This window comes from Bos mutus, chromosome 3 (assembly GCF_027580195.1).
Source record: "Bos mutus isolate GX-2022 chromosome 3, NWIPB_WYAK_1.1, whole genome shotgun sequence".
NCBI lineage: Eukaryota > Metazoa > Chordata > Mammalia > Artiodactyla > Bovidae > Bos > Bos mutus.
The window spans coordinates 98,930,915-98,956,699 of NC_091619.1; the positions used below are offsets into that span (position 1 = coordinate 98,930,915).

At 40.0% G+C, this 25,785-nt stretch overlaps 1 protein-coding gene across 1 annotated transcript in view; it reads left to right on the forward strand.

Moving 5' to 3' along the window:
• Positions 1 to 25,785, forward strand: part of EIF2B3 (eukaryotic translation initiation factor 2B subunit gamma) — a 113,493-nt gene that overhangs the window by 50,303 nt on the left and 37,405 nt on the right. The window contains exons 5-6 of the mRNA XM_005894189.3: positions 3,120 to 3,231; positions 21,053 to 21,142. Coding sequence (XP_005894251.2) covers positions 3,120 to 3,231; positions 21,053 to 21,142 — 202 coding nt within the window. The remainder of the gene's footprint in view (positions 1 to 3,119; positions 3,232 to 21,052; positions 21,143 to 25,785) is intronic.

Below are 25,785 nucleotides of genomic sequence, written 5' to 3' on the forward strand. Positions count from 1 at the left end.
CTTGCTCTGCTTCCCAGGTGGAATTCACTTTGTTAATGCAGAACAGAAAGAAACCTGTCCAAGTTTCTATAATTTGTATCATATTCTGAGGTCCTAGTTACTATGGTAGCTACAAAGAAGCCAATAGAAGGAGGGGGGCCTGAGAGTGAGGGAAATGTGACTGAAGTGCAACATAGCTGAAAAATTGATTTGTTGGAAATTATTGCTCCCAGGACATTGAGTAATTCAAGGTTTCTGTGGGCCAGAGGAGTTGGATAGGGTAAGCACTCCAAATATATCCAAAAATAACATCTCTGTGTTATTTCTTTTTAAAATGTTGGCTTGTAATCAGACCTTTGCAGACTTTGTTATATTCTCAAGTTTCCATGTAATGGATGAATTGATATATGTCACAGTTGCTTTGAGGCATTTGAAATTCTCTGTAAAATATAGCTTCAGTTGAAATTCTCTGTAAATTTCATATTGGCATTCTTTTTTTTTTTTAATTTTTAAAATTAATTTATTTATTTTAATTGGAGGCTAATTACTTTACCATATTGTGGTGGTTTTTGCCATACATTGACATGAATCAGCCACAGGTGTACGTGTCCACGTATCCCAAACCCCACCCCCCACCTTCCTCCCCATCCCATCTCTCTGGGTTGTCCCAGTACACCGGCTTTGAGTACCCTGTTTCATGCATTGTACTTGGACTGGTCATCTATTTCAGATATGATAATGTACATGTTTCAGTGCTATTCTCTAAAATCATCCCAACCTTGCCTTCTCCCACAGAGTCCAAAAGTCTGTTCTTTATATTTGTGTCTCTTTTGTTGTCTTGCATATAGGGTCATCATTACCATCTTTCTAAATTCCATATATATGTGTTAATATACTGTATTGGTATTTTTCTTTCTGACTTACTTCACTCTGTGTAATAGGCTCCAGTTTCATCTACCTCATTAGAACTGACTCAAATGTATTCTTTTTAATAGCTGAGTAATACTCCATTGTGTATAGGTACCACAGCTTTCTTATCCATTCATCTGCCAGTGGACATCTAGGTTGCATCTAGGATGTCCTAGCTATCATAAACAGTGCTGTGATGAATGTTGGGGTACACATGTCTCTTTCAGTTCTGGTTTTGTCGGTGTGTATTTCCAGGAGTGGGATTGCTGGGTGGCAGTTCTATTTCCATTTTTTTAAGGAACCTCCACGCTGTTCTCCACAGTGGCTCTACTAGATTTGCATTCCCACCAACAGTGTAAGAGGGTTCCCTTTTCTCCACACCCTTTCTAGCATTTACTGCTTGTAGACTTTTGATAGCAGCATATTGGCATTATTTATCCTTCCTTCTTTGGAGTTCACTTATCTTGGTAACAAAAAGAAAAGTGTAATTTTTTATGACAGTTTCTCCCTATTCAGATTAAAACACTGCATGTGAGCTAACCAAAAACATTTGAAAGAATGAATGCTTTCAAGAACCTGAACTAAACACATTGTACACTTGAGTGAAACATTTGGTTTTAGGTATAGGCAGCTGCAGCCAACAGGGAAGCATATTAGGTTATATAGTGGCCATTGTCTGTCAATAGGAGGTAGACAAGTTCATCTTTAGAGATGGCCATTTTTCCTAGAACTCAACTTTTAGTTTTTCTCTTTCAAAGAGGTATTAAATCATTGCTTTGATTGTTGTAAAGATCAAATGAGAGTGTGTTTTTTGTTTAATTTTTTAAACTTAAACATTTTATTTGATGTTCTGGTTAAAAGCACTAAATACAGTTTTACAGATAACTATTAATTCATTTAGTTCTCCTAACAATCCTGTGAGGTAGGTGTCGGCACTAATATTTCTTTCTTACAGATGAAATTGAGGAATAGAAGTTTAGTATTTTGCTCAAAGATGTACAGCTAGTATGTGGAATTCATACCCAAGTAGTCTAACTTCAGAAGCTCTCTTCTTAATCATTACACTATGCTGTCTTTATGTGAAAATGCTTTTGTAAGCTATAAACAGATACTGAACGGATGTTACTGGCAGATTTTATTAAGTGTTCAACATTGTACTAGATGTTGTGGAAGATCTAAAGGAATCATAAATCTGCCTTTTTAGAATTTGTAATCTTGTTGGGGGAAAGAAATATGACACAGAAGACAGCAATAATATGGCAGCCTATAAGATCACTGTCTGCCAGAGAACTCTCCTCATCTAGTAAATATGTGCCTTATTTTCTTTCATTGCTCCCATCCACAGCATAGAATCTAGTACATAATACACATATAGTTACTGTTGGCTAAATGTGGATGTCCTTAAACACTATTCCCATTTATTTACACAGTGAGCAGACCTAGGTTATTATTTACAGAGAAGCAGTTGTACTTTCCTTCTGTTCCATGCAGTGAACTTGAGATTCATCCACTTAATTTGGCTAAGCAGTATCTTGATTGCCCCTCTTTTTCTTTAACTTTTCATATTTTATATTTACTTATTATTTTTAACAAATAAAAATTATATATTTAAGATAAACAGCATAATGTTTTGATATATGTAAACATTATAAAATGATTACCACAAACTAATTAAAATATCCATCATCTCATTAACTTTTCATTTTTTATATATAATTTCACATTTATAGGTTATAGGGGTAGTACAGAGATTGCATATATCCTTTACCCAGATTCCCCAATTACCATTTGCTCTAGTATTCTCCCTCTTTCCCTCTTATGTATTCAATATACCTGATGATAAACAATATATTATATAATCATTATTTTTCTGATTTATGAGAATAAATTACAGATATGATTCCCTTTGCCTTTAGCACATCAATGTGTGTCTTTCCCCCATACTCCTCACCCCAAAAGGACAATCTCCTAAGACAGGAAATTACATTGGCATAATACTTTAGTCTGCAGACTTTATTCAAGTTTACCAGCTAACCTAATTATATCCTCTAGAGCAATACAAAAAAATTGTGACTGCCCATGTTTTAAACACTGTGATGAGTATGTGTTAAATAATACTCACTCCTGTATTTGGTTCCAAAAGCATTGTGAGCAGGTGCCCTGTCCCCTGACTTAGTCACACAGGCATGGCCAATGGCTTTGTTTGATTTTCCTTTTTGTGTGTGATTCAGTGGAGCAGCGTGACTTCGTTGGAGTGGACAGCACAGGCAAGAGGCTGCTCTTCATGGCTAATGAAGCAGACTTGGATGAGGAGCTGATCATTAAGGGATCCATCCTACAGAAGTAAGCCCTGGGGTTTTTCTTTTTGGCAGTTCTCCTTGTCTTAAAACAAAATAAAACCACCCAGTGGATGGGAAAGACAAAATGAAAACTAGATTAATCTGTGTGAAACTGACAAAAGTATGTGAATGTTTTCCCATGAGGTAGGATAGAGGCTTTTCTTCACCACACAAGCTTAGCTTTTCCCTGTCTTTTTTGGCCAAGGTAGAATCAAATCCTGCTTCAGAGCAGAGCAAGTGGCTGTGGAGAGAACAGGAAACAGAGCTATCTTTCTGACAGTGTTATAGAACTTCCTGTTTTTTTTTTTAACTATGGTAAACACACAATATAAAATTCATCACTTTAACCATATTTAAGGGTACAGTTCAGTAGCATTACATGCATTGACATTGTTGTGAAGCAGATTTCTGAAACTTTTTCATCTTGCAAACCTGAAACTCACAACTCTCCTTTATCTCCTCTCCCCAGTCCCCGGTAACCACCATTTGACTTTCTGTTTTTCTGAATTGGACTACTTTAAGTACCATTTATAAGTGGAATCATATACTATTTGTATTTGTCACTGGCTTCTTTCACTTAATTAGTATAATGTCCTCTAGGTTTATTCACATTGTAGCATGTGTCAGAATTTTTTTTCCTTTTCAAGGCTTCATAAATTCTATTGTGTATATACATCACATTTTCTCTGTTAATCAATCAGTGGACATTTGGGTTGCTTCCACCTCTTGGCTTTTGTGAATAATGCTGCAGTGAACATGGATGTACAAATATCCCTTTGAGATCCTGCTTTGAATTCTTCTGGATATATACCAGAGGTGAGATTGCTGGATTATTTGATAGTTCCTGTTTTTTATTTTTTGAGGAGTGTCCATACTGTTTTCCATTTTACAATCCCACCAACCATGCACAAGGGTTCTAATTGCTCTATATTCTCATTAACATGCGTTATTTTCTGTTTTGTTTTGTTTTTCATAGTAGTCATCCCAATGGCTACACATAGGCAACATAGTCACATTTTCTTTAATCAGCATTTTATTGACTACTTCCTCAGCTTGGACTTCAGAACCCACTATCCTCAGTGGGCGTCACTGCCTGATGCCACTACATAGTAATGCTTAATAAATGTTTGGAGCCTGGATGAAATGAATGTGAGAGGGAAAATTGGGAAAGAAAAATGTCTTACTGGTTGGTATGTTTTTTCCACTGGTTGGTGTGTTTTTTCCTGTTTGTTTTGCTCTCCAGCACAGTAGAGGTAGAAGACATATTTTAGAGTATATATTTTAATGAAAATGAAGTTAAACTCTAGTTTCAATTGGCCCAGTTACTCCTGTGGATAAGAGTTCTATATTAGAGCTTTGGTTGTCTCATCTGTAAAAATGAGTTTAATAATAATAGGGCTGCTATGGGAAATTTGTTGTTCAGTTGTTCAGTCGTGTCCAACTCTTTGCGACCCCGTGAACTGCAGCACACCAGGATTCCCTGTCCTTCACCATCTCCTGGAGTTTGCTCAAACTCACGTCCATTGAATCAGTGGTGCCATCCAACCATCTCATCCTCTGTCATCCCCTTCTCCTGCCTTCAGTCTTTCCCAGCATCAGGGTCTTTTCCAATGAGTCAGCTCTTCACATCAGATGGCCAGAGTATTGGAGCTTCAGCTTCAGCATCAGTCCTTCCAATAAATGTATGTAAAACAGTTAGCATAATGCCTGTTCCATAGTAGGTGACCAAAACATAGTAAACATCACCTATAAATAAACAGCTCTTGAGAAAAACACTTGTGGATTAAAGTGGCTACTTCAGATTATACCACAGAACTTCCTACTACTAGTTTCTAATCAAGTGTGAGAAATAATTTAAAAACCGGCAGAGGGTCTTCCCTGGTGGTACAGTGGGTAAGAATCCACCTGCCAATGCAGGGGACACAGGTTTGATCCCTGGTCCAAGAAGATTATACATGCCATGAAGGAACTAAGCCTGTGCACCACAACTGCTGAGACCGAGTACTGCAATTACTGAAGCCTGTGTGTCTAGAGCCTGTGCACCACAAGAGAAGCCATTACATTGAGAAGCCTAGGCACTACAACAAAGAGTAGCCCCTGCTCGTCACAATGAAGACCCAGCACAACCATTAAGTAAATAAATTAAAAAATTTAAAAACTGGCAGAGTTCCAACAGTAGCAAACACAGTAGGATAATTAAACACAATAAAGCTCAAAAATTGGTGACCAAGGAAAGAAGCAAGATTCCAATGAGGAACAGAAAGGAATAGCAGTGGGCTCTCAGCTCCACCCTATCAGCATTCCCCAGAAGCCATACTGATGTGTTAATGAAATCCTGCAAATTCTCACTAATAGCTCCAGATCTGAAAAGAAGCAAACTGAGTACCTATCTGTACACTTATCTTCTGACTGAGAAGCAGTGGAAACACTGCTGAGGAGTAAGTGATGCACTAGGGAAAATGAACAATTTTCCCTGAGGTTGACTCTAACAGAAACAAAAGATCTGACCTTAAACAATGAACAGGTGAAATAAGGTGAAGCTAGAGACTTCCATAGGAATGGGGTAACTCCTTAGGTATATAGAATGAAACAAGAATGTTTAACAGAATCTTGGGAAAGAGAAATAATCGAACAAAGACTCTACGGTACCTTGGTGAGTTCCTTATACCCTTTCCATCTCTCCCATGCACATCATTCCCTGAAGCTTTAGAAAAGTACACAGAATACAAAATAACCAAGACTTACATGATAGCCACTCTCAAATATGAAAGGATGAAAGATAAGAATTCATCTATGGGACTTCCTGGTGGTCCAGTGGCTAAGACTCTGCATTCCCAATGCTGGGGGCCTAGATTCAGTCCCTGGTCAGGAAACTAGATCCCCCGTGCCACAATTAAGACCTCACGTACTCTAACTAAAAGATCCCACATGTTACAACTAAAACCCAGTGCAGCCAAATAAATAAATATAAACATTAAAAAAAAAGAATTCACCTATAATATATCACACTAAATAAAACAAGCATGGGCTTCCCTGGTGGCTCAGTGGTAAAGAATCTGCCTACCAGTGCAGAAAACATGGGTTCCATCCCTGATCCGGGAAGATCCCACATGCTGCGGAGCAACTAAGTCATGCACCCCACAACTGAGCCTGTTCTCTAGAGCCTGATAGCTGCAAATGCTGAGCCCACTAGCCACAACTACTGAAGCCTGTGCACTCCAGAGCCCATGCTCTGCAACAAGAGAAGTGACCACAACGAGAAACTCATGCACTGCAACTAGAGAAAAGCCTGTGCAGCAAGGAAGACCCAGCATAGCTAAAAATGAATAAAACTATTTTTTTTAAAAAAAAAAAGCTGAATAAGACCAAAAGAGTCAATGGATCCAACTGTGCAAACTTACAGCAAAAATTAAAGCAAGAAAAATGTACTGCAAAAACCTGTCCTGAGAAAAACAACTCAGTGAATATCTGTATACAGGTCAGGAAGCAACAGTTAGAATTGGACATGAACAATAGACTGGTTCCAAATAGGAAAAGGAGTATGTCAAGGCTATATATTGTCACCCTGCATATAAGTTATTTAACTTATATGCAGAGTACATCATGAGAAACACTGGGCTGGAGGAAGCGCAAGCTGGAATCAAGATTGCCAGGAGCAATATGAATAACCTCAGATATGCAGATGACACCACCCTTGTGACAGAAAGTGAAGAAGAACTAAAGAACCTCTTGATGAAAGTAAAAGAAGAGAGTGAAAAAGTTGGCTTAAAGCTCAACATTCAGAAAACTAAGATCATGGCATCCGGTCCCATCACTTCATGGCAAATAGATGGGGAAACAGTGGCTGACTTTATTTTTCTGGGCTCCAAAATCACTGCGGATGGTGACTGCAGCCATGAAATTAAAAGACGCTTCCTCCTTGGAAGGAAAGTTATGACCAACCTAGACAGCATATTAAAAAGCAGAGACATTACTTTGCCAACAAAGGTCCGTCTAGTCAAGGGTATGGTTTTTCCAATGGTCATGTATGAATGTGAGAGTTGGACTATAAAGAAGTGTGGTGTTGCAGAAGATCTGCAAGGAGATCCAACCAGTCCATCCTAAGGGAGATGAGTCCTGGGTGTTCATTGGAAGGACTCTTGTTGAACCTGAAACTCCAATACTTTGGCCACCTGATGCAGAGAGCTGACTAATTTGAAAAGATCCTGATGCTGGGAAAGATTGAGGGCAAGAGGAGAAGGGGATGACAGAGGATGAGATGTTGGATGGCATCACCGACACAATGGACATGGGTTTAGATGGATTCCGGGAGTCGGTGATGGACAGGGAGGCCTGGCATGCTGCGGTTCATGGGGTCACAAAGAGTCGGACACCACTGAGCAACTGAACTGAACTGAACTGAATACAAAGAATTTCCTTACAAATATATAATTCTAAATAAATTTATATTTAAACAAAGAAAAGGCAAAAAATATATATATAATTCTACAACTGCAGAACAACTCAATGGACTGTGAATTTAATAAATAAGAGTTCAGTGATGAGATGGTGTTATGAAAACAAAATGAGATAAAAGAAAATATTATAGAACCAAGAAAATAAATTGAGGACCAAATAACTACAGGATTAATTAATTTTAAAATTACGTAGAACAGAAGTGACACAACTGAAAATCAAATTTTATATATAAAGGAAGAATTTAAGATATCCAGTACTTTAGATAAAAATGAGAATATTTGAAATTAGAATCTAGTAGACATAAGAGAGAAAGATAATTCAATATAATTAATATCTCATGTGGTCAAAAGATGCATTCAGAGATACAAAGGATTCTTGGTAAAATAATTTAAGGATTTGGGGGAGGGGCACGCCATGCAGGATCTTAGTTCCCTGACTGGGAATTGAATCCCTGCCCCCTGCATTGGAAACACAAGAGTCTTAACCACTTGGACTCCCAGGGAAATCCAGCACTTGGTTTTAAATCTTCTTTTACTCCCCCAGTGAATCATTTAGGATTTTATTATCCAGAATTATGAAGGATCCCAAAAAGAGTATCAGTTCAGTTCAGTTCAGTCGCTCAGTCTTGTCTGACTCTTTGCGACCCCATGGACTGCAGCACGCCAGGCCTCCCTGTCCATCACCAACTCCTGGAGTTTACTCAAGCTCATGTCCATTGAGTCAGTGATGCCATCCTACCATCTCATCCTCTGTTGTCCCCTTCTCCTCCCACCTTCAAACTTTCCCAGCATCAGGGTCTTTTCAAATGAGTCAGTTCTTCGCATCAGGTGGCCAAAGTATTATTGGAGTTTCAGCTTCAACATCAGTCCTTCCAATGAATATTCAGGACTGATTTCCTTTAGGATGGACTGGTTGGATCTCCTTGCAGTCCAAGGGACTCTCAAGAGTCTTCTGCAACACCACACTTCAAAAGCGTTAATTCTTCAGCACTCAGCTTTCTTTATACTCCAGCTCTCACATCCATACATGACTACTGGAAAAACCATAGCCTTGACTAGACGGATCTTTGTTGGCAAGGTAATGTCTCTGCTTTTTAATATGCTGTCTAGGTTGATCATAACTACTTCTGAGGAGTAGGCGTCTTTTAATTTCATGACTGCAGTCACCATTTGCAGTGATTTTGGAGCCCAAGAAAATAAAGTCTGCCACTGTTTCTGCTGTTTCCCCATCTATTTGCCATGAAATGATGGGACTGGATGCCATGATCTTAGTTTTCTGAATGTTGAGCTTTAAGCCAACTTTTTCACTCTCCTCTTTCACTTTCATCAAGAGACTCTTTAGTTCTTCTCTTTCTGCCATAAAGGTGGTATCATCTGCATATCTGAACATAAAGCATACTTATTTCCTCAGACAACTATACATTTTAGAGAGACGTGACAAACACTGTGTTAGAGAAAAGTAGACACCCATTTCAGTCCAACATTTACTTGTTGGATTGAATTAGAAAAAACTACATACATATATCAGGCTGTTGGACTTTTAAAAAATCATAGTTCTCACAAAAACTGAGAAAATTTGTTTGTAACCAAATTCGGTAGATGGTTGATTTGGAAGGTAGTCAGTGGACTCATTTAATTTCACATATGAATCCGTCCATGGACTCATTTAATGTCACGTTGCCTTTTAATGTTGCTGGAGTTTGAGGCTGCCAGCAATCTCTAAGTTCTCAAGAGCGGTGTTCATAAATTCAAATCATTTTTTTCTTCCTCATTAACTCTGGAAAAGATACTGAGTTTTTGTTATTTCTGGTATCAGAAGCCTAAATGATCAACTGCCATTTCATATCAGAGGAACATTTCTTTTATTCTTGTGGTTGCAGTCTGAGTGCTATCAACGTATAGCTCTTTCCTAAGTACAAAGTAAACCCTGAGAAATGCTAGTGTTCTCTCCTTAAGTGGTCATGGCCATCAGAGAGAGCCTACTTTTCCTCTAACATAAGGAAAGCATCATGGTGGTGGTGGTGGTGGTGGTAATGGTGATGATGACAAGGAAGACGATAAGACAGCAGCTCTAGTTTTTCAAATTTTGTGCCTGGCATTGTGTTAAAGCTTTTTTTTTTTTTTACAATACTTCTATGAAGTAGATTCTATTATATGCCATTTTACAGATGAGGAAATGAACAAGGATTAGTTAGAAATAAGAAATTCCAATAAATATTTGTTGAATGAATAAGTGGGAAATCACCTAGTGACCAGCTATGATTGAAAGTCTATAATCTAGGGCTTGGCACTCTGATGAACGTTGAGGTATAGAACAAGGATTGGCAAACTTTTTCTATAAGGGACAAATAGTAAATATCTTAGACTTTGTGGACCATCTAGTCTCTGTTGCATTTATTCAGCTCTGCTGTTATAGCACAAAAGCATCCATAGATATGTACCAGATGAGCATGGCTGTGTTCCAGTAAAACTTTATCTACGAAAACAGGAAGCAGGATAAGCCAGCTGGCAGGCTGTAGTTTACCAGCCCCATTAGAGTTTTTTTTTTCCTCTCCCTGTCTATAAAGAGTATCTATGATGGAGCCATTTTAACGTAGCTTGTTTCTGACAGCAGTCAGGATATGGCAGACTGGATGTGGAATTTTTTCTGTTGAGGAAAGAAGTAAGAGGGTTCTTACAGATTATTTTTCCTAAACAATTTATCAAAATAAAATTTTAGGAAACAGAGGAGGATTTCTTTATATTTTAGAAGAGCCAAGAACATAAGATGCAATTAAAGGATATCTCTTATTGTATTGACAATATGATCTTTTTTATAGATATTTTAGAATCATGCTATCACAGCTAGAAGGTCATTTGGCCCATATATTTCAGATAATGATACTGGAAGCCAAGGGAAGAAGAAGTTGTTCCATATCATTTATCTAGTTAGAGACAGGCCTTTTCCATTTAGTTCATGCTTTATACTTTTCAGGAATACTATATTCAACTGGCAAATGTTTATTGAGTTTCCTCCTCTTGTTAAACCACTGTTTTGGTATTTAAGGAGGCAGGAGACTATCTCAAAGAGTTCACATTAGCCTTGGTGGAAGGGAAGGTTATGCATATAAAAGCCTAACAAACAGTAGTAAACAATATCAGATTCTGAACAATAAGGCCAACAGTGTTCTAAAAATTCAAGGGAGGCATCAAACTCTAGGGGCTGAGGTGATCAAGAAAGCAAAATAGATTAATTTCAGCTTGAAAAATGGATTTGGGTCTGATATAGAAAGGTACATGTGAAGCTGAATCCTGTGTGGGGAGAATGTTCTGAGCAAAGGTGTGGGAGACAGGGTATGCAAGACTTGTTTAGAAACAGTTTGGCCCAAATGGAAGCTCTCTATTGGGGAGCACCAGGAGTTGAGGCTGGTAAATTGGTACAAAAATAGAGGGGCTTGAATATTGGGGAATTATTAAAAACATTTTGAGCAGAGAGAGAATGCTTTCAGTTCTGGACTTGGGAAAGGTAATCTGACAGTGTGCAGTGTGCAGGACAGGTTTAAGGTATAAGACCTGAAAAGAAATCCAGTGTTGCATTCCTAAATTCACAAGACTCCAAAGAGCAAAGGGATTGTGTCCTCTGGAATGCAGAAGGGACTACTTGTGATCATCTATTATTATGTGAAACAAGGGATCTGACTCATTTATGCATCCACCAAGCACTGATGTTTATGCTACATTAGATTGGCAGGTTTATTCATAAAATTCTTAGAAGCCAGAGTCCTATGTTTTTGTAATCACAGCTAGAAGCTGGAGATTGTCTCCTGCTTTCTCTTTAACCTCCTTGGGAACTAGTTTGTTATTCTGTATGGTGAATTGTTAGTAAATATCTTAGCCTCAGAGTTCCCTGCCAAAGAGAGCAAGGTTAAGCATGATAGGAGCAAAGAAGATGGACATAGCCAAGAGGTAAGGTGAAAATGAAGAGCAGATGGAGGTATATTTTTCCTTCATACCTGTTGATCTCAGGGCCTTGAGTAAATGCTGGGGCAGATTTTCAAGCATTTTTTGAATACCAGAAGACAGTGCTTCCTATCTTTCTTTTCAAACTGAATTTCCAAAGGTAGGAGTTACAGAGCCAGAAGCCTCTTGTTTTCAAGTTTTCTTACTTTTATATGTACTGGTTGTAGCAGAAAAGGACAGTGAGGATGGAATGTACATCCCATGTTTTCTCACTGTCCAGTAGAGGATGAAGTATTTGCTTGACTGCAAATAATGTTCTCTTCTATTGGGCCTTGGACGTATTTGGTCCTGGAAAATAAGATAGTGTAAGACACTTGAAGTAGGAGTTCTGCTCAGCCTATGGTCAGGTACAGAGACATTCTCCCTCTGTCATCAAGTAGTACTGATAACTTTATTCCAGTGGGCCCAAATTCATCCTGCCTCAGTGGATTTGGAGAAGGCACAGCATCCATCAAGCACCTTTCCCCCCTATCAAATTGATGTATTACTGACTTGGAGAGGCAGTATAGGTAGTGGAAAAGAATGTTGAATGTTACTGATAGAAAGAGCATGGTACTAGAAATTCAAGTCCAGAGAATTTGGAATTTAATCTTGAGAGAGAAAAGCTGTATGACCTTGAGCAAATCACTTTGCTTCTCTAAGCCTCAATTTCCCCAGCTGAAATTGGCTCAGTTGTTCTTTAATGGCCCTTCCCCAGCTCTTAAATTCCTATTTCTGAAAGACATGTGTTTTTAATAATTTGTAAGTAAATGTGTTTGTGCCAAATATTTAATAAGAAAATCATGTGGCTTTTCTCCAATGTTAGTTGTTTTCTTTTGAATACTAGTCGAGGTTTTTTACTGGAAGGATAATGAAAATATTAAAACAAGCTTCTAAACGATGTCTTTTAAAAATTGAATAAAATATTCACACATTCATCTTGGAAAAAGACAGGAACTTAAGTCAAAACCTCAAGGATCATGGCCACATCTCTATTTCTGGGACTACAGATGATGAGAAATGGGTTCACATTCTTGATTATTTTGCTGATGGTGTGGAAAGTCTTGAAATGCGTTCTGTTTATCTACATTAGGATCCCCACTGCTACTAACCAGCTGAAACTCCTCAAGTACTCCTCTAAACTTTCTAGTGGGTAAAAGCTATGCTGCCAATTTCTGATCTTTTCAGGGCTTCTGCAGTACAAATCAGGTGCTCAGCTTTCTTTATGGCTGGTTTAGAATTCAGCTTTCTTAGGTATGCTAAGTCTGTTACCACTATCCTTCTTTACAGCTTCCAAAATTTAGTTACTTTCCTCTCCTGGTCTTTGTCCTTGGGTTTGTAGGGAAAGAGCAAATTAGCCAAGATAGCAGTGGTCAGGCGCTCTCACCCCACGTTCTCTTGCTCTCACCCCATGTTTTGTAAATAATGACTTTGCATGGTTACTAACAGCTGAGATCCTTTGTAGCACTGCATGCACCTATCAAGCCCTTGAGGCTGTGTCTGCTGGGTCAGCTACAAGAGACTATAGCATGTCTGCTGCTGCGCCAGCCCAGAGAGAATAAACATGTCTGCAGTTCCTACAGCTCCTCGAAGTTTCCTCTAGCTTCCTCGCTGGCACCTTGCCTAACCTGGCTTCAGTGAACAGTGAGATAGTTGGCGTAGTCGGCAGGATACACAGCAGGTAGAGGAGCCTGAGGCTCCAATGGATGGAGGAAGCCAGTGGCCATGGTCCTGTCAGCATGGGCCCCAGTGGAAGATCGGGAGACAGTGGACAAATCACCATATAGCATTGAGAAGGTGTTGCAGGTGATAAGTTCCCATTTGCCGGACAAGGTGGCATGGACTACCACTGGCACCATGGGTGGATTTCCTGACTGCCCTGAAGGCTGTGCAGAGACGCTTGGAAGAACTAGAGCAATATATATTGGAATTAGAGCAAGAACTTCGTGGCCTTAAAGAACCCAGTGTGTCTGACAGTGAGACAGAATTGTATCTTTTTCGGACTACAGGTCCAGGCCCCCACTTGTTAGTAAGGCTTGTCATGCAGCAGAAGGATGGGGCCAAGAAGGTGAAGTCCCGCTAGGCCTTGGGTACCAAGGAGGCCAAAGAGAAGAGGAACGGCACCAACTCTGCAGCCAGGGTGAAGTCCAGAAATGTGAGCAAGGAGCAACCCCACTGTAGAGAAAGAAGAAAGGAAAAAGGGAAAGTGAAACCACAGTGGCAAGTTTAGAGCTGGATCAGGTCCTGCTGAACCCACCTCTGTGGAGCACCGAGGAAACCACTGAGTCTGCAGACAGCTTCACAGGATGGCAAGTGAAGCTCAGAAAATACAATGAGGACCTGGACTTCAAGGTGGTGGGTGATGACTGGGAAACCATCACCATGCTTGGAATTGGCTGGACATCCACCCTATCAGCTTCTGTACTGGTCTGGCAGGCGGAGGAGCCTCCAGAAGATGACAAGCATTTTATAGGTGGCATGCAAGTTGCCATTTGCAACAATATCTTGTCCACCCTTTTGGTTCCTTAACTGCCACCTCAATAGTGGCAGGCTTGGGAGAAGTAGTGGAATGGTGGCAGGCGAAGGGGATTAGACGTGTGAAGACCCTGAAGAGGGTGGGCCAACTGGTAAAGGCCCCATCCGGGTTCACAGATGCAAATGTGGGCTGATTTGCTGGCAGCGGGAGTTGACAGAAATAAATTTGATGAACAGCCTAGTGCTCTGCTCCTAGAGCTATGGAGGCAACTGAGACCGGAACAGCAGTTTACCAAGTTTGGGAAACACCGACAGCAAGAGATATGGGTGGTTCAGCTAGAAAATTACATGGCATCCAAGGATGTTCCTTCGGATGCCCTTTTCCACTTTGAAATACTGTAAAGGCTGTGTGCTTACCTTTAGAAATTGGATGGCTCCCTGTGCGGAGGTATACTATAAAGGCTGTGTTCCATGATTGCTACTAACCTCTGATGCTCTTGCAGATTTAGAACAGTGTGCACCAGAGGTTATAAGGCATACAGAGTCACGTGGATGGGCTGTGAAAACTCCAAAAATCTGCTCTTTGAAGGGGTGGGCCTGGTGCGTGTGTGGGGTTTTGTGGGTCCTTAATAAAAACCCTGAAATTTCAGGGCCCTGCAATTTCACAAGGACAGACAGTGGACTAGACTTGGCCATGGAAGATAAAGGCACTCCACATGTGGTGGGTGGCTCTTCTAACCCCATGAGGACAAGGACTGCAGCATGAGTTCCAGGTGATACCTGGAGTTGGGTTTTGCTATGTATTAGGGATGTAACTATGTGCTGTTGTAGCATCTACTGCTGTTGCAGAATGTGGGTTCAAGGGTCAGTGTTACTAAGCCAAGGAAATATCGCAGAAGATGGACTGCGCCTGGATTGTGAGGTGAGAGACCCTAAAGGGGTAGAATATAGAGAAAGAGCAAATTAGTCAATATGGTGGTGGTCAGGCCCTCTCACCCCCATGTCCTCTTGCTCTTACCCCACATTTTGTGAATAATAACTTTGCATGGTTATGTAACAGCTGAGATCATTTGTAGCACTGCACATGTGCATCATGACCTATATAAGCACCACCTGAAAAGCCCTTGTGACTGCCTGCTGGGTCCACCAAGAGAGAATATAGCATGTCTTGCTATTGTGCCATCCTGGAGAGAATAAACATGTCTGCAGTTCCTACGCCTCCTCGAGTTCTCTTCCAGCTTCCCGACTCATGCTTTGCCTACCCTGAGTTCAGTGGACAGCAAGACAGGGGTTATGCCTTCAAAAACAAAAATTAACAAAAAACTATTTACTGTGACTTCCCTGGCAGTCCAGTAGTTAAGACTTCATGCTTCAGTAGCAGGGGGCACAGGTTTTATTCTAAGTCAGGAACTGATCTCGCCAGCCTCAAGACATGACTCCTGTCTGCCAAAAAAAAAAAGCTTACACAAAGCGATAGATAACTGAGAAGAGAATTGAGCATAGGAGAGTCCTGGGATAATCAGTGTGCTATAGTCTGAGCCCCAAGGATCATGTTATACATCTTTAAAAATATATTTATTTGGCTGCTTGAGACTCTAGTTAAGATGTGCAGGCTTAGTTTCTCAGTGGCATGTATCAATAAATCTATTTTTTTTAATGATATTTCAAAGCAGTCAGTGTTCTACAAAACAGATGATTCACTCTAATCATATGGCTTGTCAGGGAAATACAAAGGGGTAACTTTTTTAAACTGAAATTGCCAAATGCATTGTGAGGCTCTGATTCAGACAGACTAGCTATAAAAAGAGAAATCTGGATTTGGATTGGATATTAGATGTTGTGAAGTTGTTGATAATTTTATTATGTGTGGTGACATAATGATTGTATTTCATAGTCCTTATCATTTGGAAATACATACTACACATACTGGAATATTTACCGTAAGATGATTTTGTGTCTGGAATATGCTTTTAAAAACTATATTAGTTTGCTATTAACAAATCACTATAAACTGGGTGGCCTAGAACAACAGAAGTTTATTGTCTTCACAGTTCTTGAGGCTAGAAATCCAAAATCAGGACATTTTCAGCATTGGTTCCTCCTGAGGTTTATGAAGGAGAATCTGTTCCACCCTTCCATCTTCTGGAAACCTCGGGCATTCTTGGCTTGTAGATGGCATTCTCCTCATGTCTTCATATTGTCTTCCTTCTGCATATCTGTCTCTGTGTTCAAGTTTCCCCTTTATTAAGGTACTAGTCCTGTTGGATTAGGGCTCCTCCAAAGTCACTGCAGACGGTAACTGCAGCCATGAAATTAAAAGATGCTTACTCCTTGAAAGAAAAGTTATGACCAACCTAGATAGCATATTCAAAAGCAGAGACATTACTTTGCCAACAAAGGTCCAGCTAGTCAAGGCTATGGTTTTTCCAGTGGTCATGTATGGATGTGAGAATTGGGCTGTGAAGAAAGCTGAGTGCCGAAGAAATGATGCTTTTGAAGTGTGGTGTTGGAGAAGACTCTTGAGAGTCCCTTGGACTGCAAGGAGATCCAACCAGTCCATCCTGAAGGAGATCAGCCCCGGGATTTCTTTGGAAGGAATGATGCTAAGGCTGAAACTCCAGTACTTTGGCCACCTCATGTGAAGAGCTGACTCATTGGATAAGACTCTGATGCTGGAAGGGATTGGGGGCAGGAGGAGAAGGGGATGACAGAGGATGAGATGGCTGGATGGCATCACTGACTCGATGGACATGAGTCTGAGTGAACTCTGGGAGTTGGTGATGGACAGGGAGGCCAGGCGTGCTTCGATTCATGGGGTCGCAAAGAGTCGGACACAACGAGCTACTGAACTGAACTGAACTGAATGACCTAACCTTAATATGATCATCTACAGTTGTCATATTTCCAATTAAGATCATATTCGCAGGTATTGTGTGTTATCTTTTGGGGGGGACACAATTTAACCCATAATAAATACTGCAGCAAAAAGTTTTAAAGATTAGAAAATGTTGATAATTGAAACTATTTGGGCACATAGGAATTTATTATGTTTTTCTCTTATTTTGTGTGTGTTTGAAAATTTCCGTAATTAAAATTTAAGAAATGTGTGTGTGAAACAGATTAAATTGATATTTGTACACTCGTGTTCATAGCAGCATCATTCACAATAACCAAAAGGTGGAAGCAATTCAAGTATCTATAGACAAATGAATCAGTAAAGAAAATGTGATACACACATACAATGAAATATTATTCAGAGTTCAAAAGGAAGGAAATTTTGACACATGCTTCAACATTAGCTGTAAAGACATTATGCTAATGAAATAAGCCAGTCACAAGAAGAACGAGTGTATGATTCTTCTTATATGAGGTTCCTGGAAAAGGCAATGGCACCCCACTCTAGTACTCTTACCTGGAGAATCCCATGGCGGGAGGAGCCTGGTGGGCTGCAGTCCATGGGGTCGCAAAGAGTCGGACACAACTGAGCAACTTCACTTTCACTTTTCCCTTTCATGCATTGGAGAGGGAAATGGCAACCCACTCCAGTGTTCTTGCCTGGAGAATCCTGGGGACGGGGGAGCCTGGTGGGCTGCCGTCTGTGAGGTCCCACAGAGTCGGACAGGACTGAAGCGACAGCAGTAGAGTAGCCAGAATCATAAAGACAAAGTAGAATGGTGGTTGCAAGGGGCTGGGAGGAAGAAGGGAATGGGGAGTTAGTGTTTAATGGATACAGAGTTTCAATTGGGGAAGATGTAAAAGTATTGGAGATGGATGTTGGTGACAGTTGTACTGCAAAATGAATGTAATTAATCCCGCAGAACTATATATCTTTGAAAATGGTTAAAATAGTAAATTGTACAAACCAGCTAAGGACTTTCTTGAGGATACTTTAAAAGATGCGAGGATAAGCATTTACTGTTTAACTGCAAAGATCGATTGCAGTTAAACAGTAAATGTTTATCCTCGCATCTTTCCCAGTATTTATTTCATTTATACATTCCTCATTTATTCTAAAATAATATTAATAATTATAGTTACTGCCTGTTGGCTTTTTTTTCCCTTGCTTTAAAAAACTGGTATTCCTGTTTTTAAGATCATAAAAAGATGCTTGTTTTCCCTTAAATTTTAAACACTATAAATTTGAATTCTAGATTATATAACTTACTATTTAAAAAATAAGTCTATAAAAATAATCCTGATGGCTTATATTGTCCTAGAAATATTATAACTATTTCTAAATGTCTTATCATTTCTATTACTGATTTCTTTATTTTGTACAAATCAAAAACATCTTCTTGGCCCAGAGCAATCAACCAGTTACCCATATTTACTGGTGCCTCTTTGAGGTTTTTTGGTTTTATTTTGTTTTATTTTAAAATATCAATTATTTCTAATGCCATTTAAAAACAATTAAATGGGGAAAAATAAAATAAGAAAACACCTTTTGGGCAACTTAAATGGCATTAAATCCTGGTCCCAAGATTTGCATTCAATACAAATTTCATGTGAAAGAAAAAAAGTCTCTGAATTGCCCATCTCTGTTCCTTTACTGTATTTCAAATTTGTAGCTAAATCTCTAGAGTTGAGTGTACCAGCTAAATTTTTGGAAATTGTTTTTAAAGGAAGAATTTTTTTGTTTTGCCTACTTTATATGATGAGAGTAAAACGCTGAAAAAATTTATAAACTGTAAAATGCTATTTGAATATTATTGCCATATGAGGTAGGGATCGGTAAGAATTTAGACGATGATTACTCAAACTTTTAAGTTATTCCTTCCCCAGGTGTATGATACAACTTGACTTCAGCTATAAATATGAGATATATAATTCATAAGGTAGTGCAAGGATGGAATAATTTAAGTAGAATATGTTGAATGAGTTAAGGAATTCACAAACCAAGGAACTGAACAAGAGAGTTCAGCTTTCCAAATGGGTTAGATCAAGGGAGAATTATCATAGTGTGAACTTCAAATCAAACCTGGGCACCACAAGGTAAGTAACCATATTTGCAAAATTCTGTTTCCTGAAGAATTTCTTAGAACTCAGGAATTTCAGGAAGTGATAATTGGGATGTAACTTTCTTCTTTATCCTCACTGTATACAGTAATTGGCTTTTGGGGGGTGTGTGTGTTATAGATGTGAGATCTGAAATCCGACTTTTCTCTTGCTCTTTTGGAAGCATTTTGTTCCCCCTTCTTCCCAAAAGAGTGGAAGCCCAGGGTGGTGTGTGTGTATGTTCTGTTGCTCAGTTGTGTATGATTCTTTGCGACCGCATGGACCCTGTGGACTGTAGCCCACCAGATTCCTGTCCATGGGATTTTCTTGGCAAGAATACTGGAGTGAGTTGCCATGTCCTCCTTCAGGGGATCTTCCGCACCCAGGGATTGAATCTGTGTCCCCTTTGTCTCCTGCATTGCAGGCAGATTCTTTACTACTGTGCCACCTGGGAAATTACTTCTAAAGTATCTAGATCCTATGAGAATAATTTTCATTCAGACTATAAGCAGTCAAAGGAGAGTAACACAGAGTAGAAGATAACAACCAGGCAGCTACAATTGGAACTAACTGCTATTCTTCCACCCTACTCCTCCCCTCCTCTCCTTCAACTATCTTTTATTTTATTAAATAAAATGACTTTGAACATTTTAAAGAAACATGCCATTTCTTCAGGCTGAAACCAAAGTTAGTAGACTAAGTAGGAACTAGTGCATGTTCAGTCTCTCAATTGTGTCCAACTCTGTGCGACTCCATGGATTCTAGCCTGCTGGGCTCCTCCATCCATGGGACTTTCCAGGCAAGACTGCTGGAGTGAGTTGCCGTTCCTTCTCCAGGGGATCTTCCTGACCTAGGGATCAAACCCATGTCTTTTGCATTGGCAGACAGATTCTTTACCACTGAGCCACCAGGGAAGCCAATAAATAGCAACTAGGCAAATGCCTTAATTTGACCTAATTTATTTGTGTGTTTGTCTGTTCAGCCACTATCAAACATCCATTCTGTGTGAGAGCCAGTGCTAAGTACTAAGACTATAAAAATAAATCTTGGAACTTCCCTGGTAGTCCAGTGGTTAAGAATCCATCTTGCAATGCAGGGGATGCAAGTTCGATCCCTAGTCAGAAAACTAAGATCCCATATACCAGGGAGCAATTAAGCCTGTGCACCACAGCTACTGAGCCTGCATAGTGCAGCCCGCCTGGACACAGTTCAAGAGTTCATGCGTCACAACAAAAGCTCCTGTGTGCTACAGCTAAGACCCAACACAGCCAAATAAATATTTTAAAAAATAAATCTCTGCCCTCAGTTAACTTTTAGTCTAGTGGGAAAGAGCACAAGTAAGTAGGCTGTTACTTTGCTCTATGCTAAGTTATCTGGTAGAAGTGGGTACCAAGTGTTGTAGGAACACAAACTTGGGTCCTCAGGGAAGATTTCCTAAGAAAGTAAACCTGAGGAAACTCCTGATGAATAATTAAGAGTAGGGAGTTAGAGAGTATTCATAAAATTTTACTTCATCTTCTATGAACATGGAGTAATGTATATCAAATACTAAAGGAAAGCATGGCTTAAGTATGTCCTGCAGGAAGTGAGGCAGTTGGAGTAGAACCAAGAAAATGTTAGTTACAAGAATCGTGGGTAGGAGTTTGTAGTAAAATAGAAGATGACTTGTCAGTGATTTGGTGGCTTACCAGTTTTGGTTTCATGTCTTTGGAAGCCTAAAGACCTCATAAAGTGTGAAATAGGGCTTCAATAAAGAGACAACCTTTTCTGTGATAGCATCAGAGCCGATAATCACCTTCTTGGTCTCCCCAGAGTGAGGTGTAGGCAGCATGACTCTGACCCTCAGAAACTTCCTAACGCGTACTACCTAATAATAGAATGGAACTCATGTGACCCTCTTCTCTTTCATTCTTTTTGCAGGCACCCAAGAATACGTTTCCACACAGGCCTTGTGGACGCCCACCTCTACTGCTTGAAAAAATACGTTGTGGACTTCCTAATGGAAAATAAGTAAGAAGGAGGGAGATTGAGTCAAACTCACAACACTTAAGCTACCCTGTGACTTAGTTAACAGTTTTAAACCTTGATAATAACCAGTTATATAAATAACTAGTTTGTATAAATAACATAGTTTATTATAGAAACGAAATTATGTTATCAGCATAATTCATCTATACCAGCTTATATTTTGGGGGCCTGTGCCATGATAACCAGCAAATTACTTTTATAAAACTAATATTCACGTATGAAGCATCTTTCTACACAGCTTCAGGCTCTTCCTTCTTTCTGCAAGGGTGAGCTCCCCAACTGTTGTGCTATTTGTCTCCAAGAGGATGTCCTTTCCCTGGGCAATTGTCCCATAGATGGGCCCTCTTAGCAAAGGGCCAGACACTTACCCAAGAGAAGAAAAGAAAGAAAAGCAAGTTTTCCTCCAATTTTGTAAAAGAAGTCCACCTCTCCGAGTGAAGTTTTATGAATTTCATGAATTCATTAATTTCATGAATTAAGAAATTTGGTACTTTGTGTAGTTTTGCTTTGATAATAGAACTGTGGGCCTTAAACACTTGCCAGAGACTGTCTGGCAGATCACAGGATGTGGGTGGGTTTCCAGAAAGAAAACTTCCATTTGTGGTTGATCTCAAGGATTTTTTTCATACATAATTTTATTTATTTATTGTTTATTTTTTTACTGAGGTCTTCTTTGCCGCGCGGGTTTTCTGTAGTTGCAGAGAGTGGGGTCTACTCTCTAGCTGTGATGTACAGGCTTGTCATTGCAGTGGCTTCTCTTGTTGTGGACACAGGCTCTAGTGTGAACAAGCTTCAGTAGTTGTGGTGTACTAGCTGTAGAGCACAGGCTCAATAGTTGTGGCACATGGGCTTAGTTGGTCCGCTGCATGTGGGGTCTTCCCAGATCAGGAATGGAACCCATGTCTCCTGCATTGGCAGGTGGATTCTTTACCCACTGAGCCAACATGGAAGCCTAATCTCAAGGATTTTGATAGGCAATGCAACTAGAGTCCTCAGAAGAACAGGTAGGAAAAAATTTAATAACTACCTGGTTAAGAAGAGGAACAGCTAGTCTTCCTTGATGGCTTCTGGATAAGTTTCTACCTTGCATAGTACTGGTGGTAACTGGAAAGCAGTCAGGCTGGTACGACATCAATAAGTTCCCTCAGACGAGCTGGGGAAGGAAGTCTGAGAACCTGAGTTTAAGTGCTAAGCATGCTATTGACTGGTGGACTTGGATATATACAAGAATATTGAGGGGAAGGGAAATTGTCCCTCCATGCCCAATATAATATTTTTTTGCAGCATCCTAACCCTTACCACCTATAACTCCTGCTGCTGCTGCTGCTAAGTCACTTCAGTCGTGTCCGACTCTGTGCGACCCCATAGACAGAAACCCCATGTAGAGCCAATGGTAAAACAAATTATTTGGGCTCCTGGAAAGCTTTCCCAGCTATTGTTGTTTCTCTGTTTTCTCTCACCAGGACAGTATTGCCCTGCTCCCTTCTGACTTATTCTGTTTTTTCATTCAACCAGCACATATTTATTAAGTTCCTGTTACAAGGCAGGCATTGTGCTAAATTAGCTGTGGGATCCATGGTGAATAAGCAGATAGGGGCTCTGCCCTTACAGAATTAAAGTTATCAGGACCCATTTTCTAGTTACCAGTGTCTGGGCTATCCATGTTTTAAAAGTGAAGTTAATTCTTTGCCATGAAAGGGTTTATTTTTTTAATCTCAAGTGAAAATGAATCACTGTCAAACAGGTCCTGGCCTTGACATGCTGAGAGAGGATACAGTAACGGTAGAGACTTTTTAAAAAAAAATTATTTCCTATGGAAAATTTCACATAGATAAAAAAGTAGAGAAAGTGATGCGGTTAACTCCCATGTACCCCTCATACAGCTTCAGTTCAGTTCAGTCATTCAGTCACATCCACCTCTTTGCAACCCCATGGACTGCAGCACTCTAGGCTTCCCTGTCCATCACCAACTCCCAGAGCTTGCTCAGACTCATGTCCATCGAGTCGGTGATGCCATCCAGCCATGTCTACTTCTGTCATCCCCTTCTCCTCCTGCCTTCAATCTTTCCCAGCATCAGGGTCTTTTCATATCAGCCAGTTGTTTGCATCAGGTGGCCAAAGTATTGGAGTTTCATCTTCGGCATCAGTCCTTCCAATGAATATTCAGGACTGATTTCCTTTAGGATTGACTGGTTTGATCGCCTTGCAGTCCAAGGGACTCTCGAGAGTCTTCTCCAACACCACAGTTCTAAAGCATCAGTTCTTCGGCACTCAGCTTTCTTTACAATCCAACTCTCACATCCATACATGACTACTGGAAAAACCATAGCTTTGACTAGACAGACCTTTGTTGGCAAAATAATGTGTCTGCTTTTTAATATGCTGTCTAGGTTTGTCACAGCTTTTCTTCCAAGGAGCAAGCATCTTTTAATTTCATGGCTGCAGTCACCGTCAGCAGTGACTTTGGAGCCCAAAAAAATAAAGTCTCTCACTGTTTCCACTGTTTCCCTATCTATTTGTCATGAAGCTGGATTTTGAAAAGGCATAGGAATCAGCAATCAAATTGCCAACATCCGCTGAATCATAGAAAAAGCAAGAGAGTTTCAGAAAAGCATCTACCTCTGCTTTATTGACTACACCAAAGCCTTTGACTGTGTACCATGAAATGATGGGACCAGATGCCATGATCTTATGTTGGGTTTTGAGAGAACTTTTTCACTCTCCTCTTTCACTTTCATCAAGAGGCTCTTTAGTTCTTCGCTTTCTCCCATAAGGGTAGTGTCATCTGCGTATCTGAGGTTATTGATATTTCTCCCGGCAAGCTTGATTCCAGCTTGTGCTTCATCCAACCTGGCATTTCGCATGATGTACTCTGCTCACATGATGTACTCTGCTCACATGATGTACTCTGCATATAAGTTAAATAAGCAGGGTGACAATATACAGCCTTGACTTACTCCTTTCCCAATTTGGAACCAGTCTGTTGTTCCATGTCTGGTTCTAACTGTTGCTTCTTGACCTGCATAAAGATTTCTGAGGAGGCAGGTCAGCTGGTCTGGCATTCCCATCTCTTTAGGAATTTTCCACAGTTTGTTGTGATCCACAGAGTCAAAGGCTTTGGCGTTGTCAATAAAGCAGAGGTAGATGTTTTTCTAGAACTCTCTTGCTTCTTCTATGATCCAACGGATGTTGGCAGTTTGATCTCTGGTTCCTCTGCCTTTTCAAAATCCAACTTGAACATTTGGAAGTTCACAGTTGACGTACTGTTGAAGCCTGGCTTGGAGAATTTTGAGCAAGCCCTCATACAACTTCAGTAGTCACCAATTCATGGCTAATCTTAGTTTATATTTGCTACCACCAATCTTGCCACTGTCATACCAGATTATTTTAAAGCAAATTATTATAATTTCATCTGTTATGATTTCAATTGTAATTATGTATAAATATTTCAGTATCCCTAAACAATACTTCAGTACTACTCTTGCACTTAAAAAAAAAAAAATCTAACAGCATTACCAAATGGGATTTTAGCTTTTGGTATCTGAATATGCAGTAGTTTTGCAACAAAGCCAGCCTCATCCTGGCTGCTGCAGCTCCTTTGTAGCTCATTTGACCCCCACTGGTTAGCAGGTCCCCCACCTGGCAAGTGTACTGTGGTGGTATGTACCTGGAGGACCAGCCTCAATTTGGTGATTCTATGGCTCCTGGCCAGAAGCTCCACCAAATGGGACTTTGCCAGAGCTTGCTGTAACAGAGGAGGATACGGAGCCTCAGCTCAAACAACCTCCCCACCTCAGGGTCTTAAAAACCTTTATATCTTCCTTCTCCCCCTCCTTCTCCCCCTCCTTCTCCCCCTCTACCTCTCAGACTTGGTGAGAGTAAAGGAGGCATTTATAGTAATCTGGTTATAAAAATGACTCCTTTAGAGATAGATGGGGAAAAGGAAACCTAGGAGATACAGCCTCAAAAAAGGACTGTTTTAGCAATCCTTTCTCTCACCTATGAAAATTACCATTTGGCCCTGTAAATTTTAATTGTCTATTAATACATATTAATGTCTTCCATGCAGATTCCTTGAGATTAGATTCCTACCTGGATTGATAAGGCATTCAATATATGCTTGATGAATGGAAGAAAAGGAGATGCTGTGACAGTTTAGACAGCAGAAGTAATTAGGTACATCAGTCGTTAAAGAAGATGAGTATTTCTGCAGTTGAGTAGAAAAGCTATAGGGAAGGGTGTGGAAAGAAGAAAACCTGTACAGTCTTTGACAAGAGAAACTTAAACTGAGCTGTGTGACCCTAGACAGGTGTCTGCCTTTCTGTACTTCACTTTCCTCAGCTGGAAATTGGAACAGATGGTACCTGACACATAATGGTGATTGTGAAAAATACTTGTGAAGAGCTTAGAGTAGTACTTGGTGCACAGTAAAGACTTCATTGATCACCTGTGTTGCTGGATGCTAAAGATGAAACAATAGTTTCTGCCTTCAGGTTGCTCACAGTTTAGAGAGAGGCAGGCAGGTTAAATTATTACAGTAAATGTGCTAAGTAGTACGAGAGTATAGAAGAGTAGTATAATAGTGAGCTAGAAGCACAAGGGAATTTGGGAGGGAAGATGGAAGT